At 36.1% G+C, this 2,056-nt stretch overlaps 1 protein-coding gene across 1 annotated transcript; it reads left to right on the top strand.

The window, feature by feature from the left end:
- Positions 1-972: 972 nt before the first annotated feature.
- LOC131848780 (calexcitin-1-like) lies at positions 973-1,816 on the top strand. Its single transcript, XM_059198716.1, has one exon. It carries the CDS (start codon positions 1,021-1,023, stop codon positions 1,570-1,572), a length of 552 nt encoding a protein of 183 aa, XP_059054699.1. The 5' UTR covers positions 973-1,020; the 3' UTR covers positions 1,573-1,816.
- Positions 1,817-2,056: the final 240 nt, after the last annotated feature.

Raw genomic sequence — 2,056 nt, 5'->3', positions numbered from 1 at the left:
TGTTCTGGCTACAGCTACTGATTACAATATTTCCTTTTGACAAAATCGCAATAGCATATGCTCGTGGTTACTTTATTCTCCCTAATTTTGAATTTAAAACTGAATCTGCATTTTTGTTAACATGGACAAGCACATTTTAAAATAATAAGAACAGAGTTTCTTGTCTCTTACTCTTAGCCCGTATTCTCTTCTAATTGACGATAGTTTTTGACATAAGAGTCTGTAATAGACTTACACATGAATAAAGATATTTTAATTTTGATGACGTATTATGTATAGTGCTGCAAGTAAATAGTAATAATAATAATAATAAGCGGAAGGGGATTGTTAGTGATATGGACCAATAACCCCATTGCAAACAATGTATCTTGTCAGGTTTGCCTCCACACGGTTCCCCCTGGAACCCATGCGAAAACATCTTGTGAAATAACCAGACCTCATTCTCATCTTATCATCCTCCACTGGTGCCTCGTCACTAAACCCGCTCAGGCGGATGTACCATTCCATTATAATAAATTTAAAAAAATAAAATATGAATCCTGAAATATTCATGTAGCGCCATCTAGTCTCAAGCTAAGCAGAACTTCGAGTGTTATGGTCACTAGACTACTAATAGAATACTTAGAATTTTTTTTTTGTAAATACATACATGATGTACCTAATTTTGGGCCCGAAAACTCCGAGACTGATGCAAACAATCATACTCATGAACACAAATGTTTGCATCATGCGAGGAATCGAATCCGCGACGATCGGAGGTAAGCGAACTAAACCGCTAGACCACCGAGTTCGTGGCAACGGTAGCCATTCACCTTCAGGTGAGACGTCAGCTTGTTTGCAATTACAAGTAAAATACCAACAAATCTGCAATGCGTGTATAATTATTACGTCAAATGATAACATTCAAGTACTGTGTACACACAATCTAAGTCTATATAAACTACCAGCAAGTCACTCAACAGTCACATTAGTTTGTATTGTAACGATTGTGAATACAAGCACTTGCGTACATTCAACAAAATGGTGTCCGATTTCCGAAAGAAGAAACTCCTGCATGTATTCACAGTTTTCTTCGATACAAATCGAAGTGGAAACATTGATAGTAAAGACTTCGAGTTAGCAATTGCAAATATTACAAAATCAAGAGGATGGAACGCTGGAGACGCGCAATACAATGAAGTTAGAGACACCTTGCTGAGGGTTTGGGATGGACTGCAAGGTAGGGCAGATGCCAATAAAGATGGAGAAGTCTCCTTTGATGAATGGGTCTCAACCTGGGAGGAGTATACGAAGAATCCTTCAGCAGCGCCGCAATGGCTGACAGATTATTCTAAATTCATATTCCAACTAGAAGATGCTAGTAATGACGGATCAATTGATAGTGAAGAGTTCTCTTCTGTTTACGCTTCGTTTGGACTCAACAAGGCAGAAGCAGCGACGGCCTTCCAAAAGATGTCTCAAGGAAAGAGCAGCGTGTCCTGGGCTGAGTTCCAGGAACTTTGGAAGGAGTATTTCACATCTGAAGATGCGAACGCTCCCGGTAATTTTATCTTTGGTAAAACAGATTTTTAATTAAAAATTGTTTGTTACATTCTAACCCCAAATAAATGGGATAAGGAAGAAGCAGATGATGATGATGTTAGATTCTGTGAAAGTGATTCAAAATTGTGATAATTTTATTTTAGTGAAATTTTTGATTGTATTATCTTCTTAAATGATTATTGTGTATTCTTCTTCTTACTTTACTTACTTCTTAAGTGGGTATTATGTTATAAAAAATATAGTTAACAAATTATAATAAATTGATTTAAAATAATATTTTTGTTGTTTTGTTCATACAATAACAAATAGTACGTATTTATCTAACTTGCCACCCGGGCTGCCTCCCCATCAAAGATGGGGAGCGATCTAATAATAATATTATAATTTATACTATAAAAGCAAACTCGATAAGCAACATTGCAAACTCTACCTGTGGAATATTACATTTAACTACAACTGTATTTTAAAAAGTTGACTAATAATAATCAAAACTATTGGTCGCCCGATGCTCGAT

Source organism: Achroia grisella, unplaced genomic scaffold (assembly GCF_030625045.1).
Source record: "Achroia grisella isolate CSIRO2021 unplaced genomic scaffold, CSIRO_AGI_Agris_v1 utg592, whole genome shotgun sequence".
In the NCBI taxonomy this organism is placed as follows: Eukaryota; Metazoa; Arthropoda; class Insecta; order Lepidoptera; family Pyralidae; genus Achroia; species Achroia grisella.
The sequence above is the reverse complement of the archived record's forward strand: the minus strand, read 5'-3'. Positions and strand labels throughout refer to the sequence as shown.

Coding starts and splice junctions, on each gene's coding strand:
- LOC131848780 (XM_059198716.1), top strand. CDS start 1,021: ATGGTGTCCGATTTCCGAAAGAAGAAACTCCTGCATGTATTCACAGTT.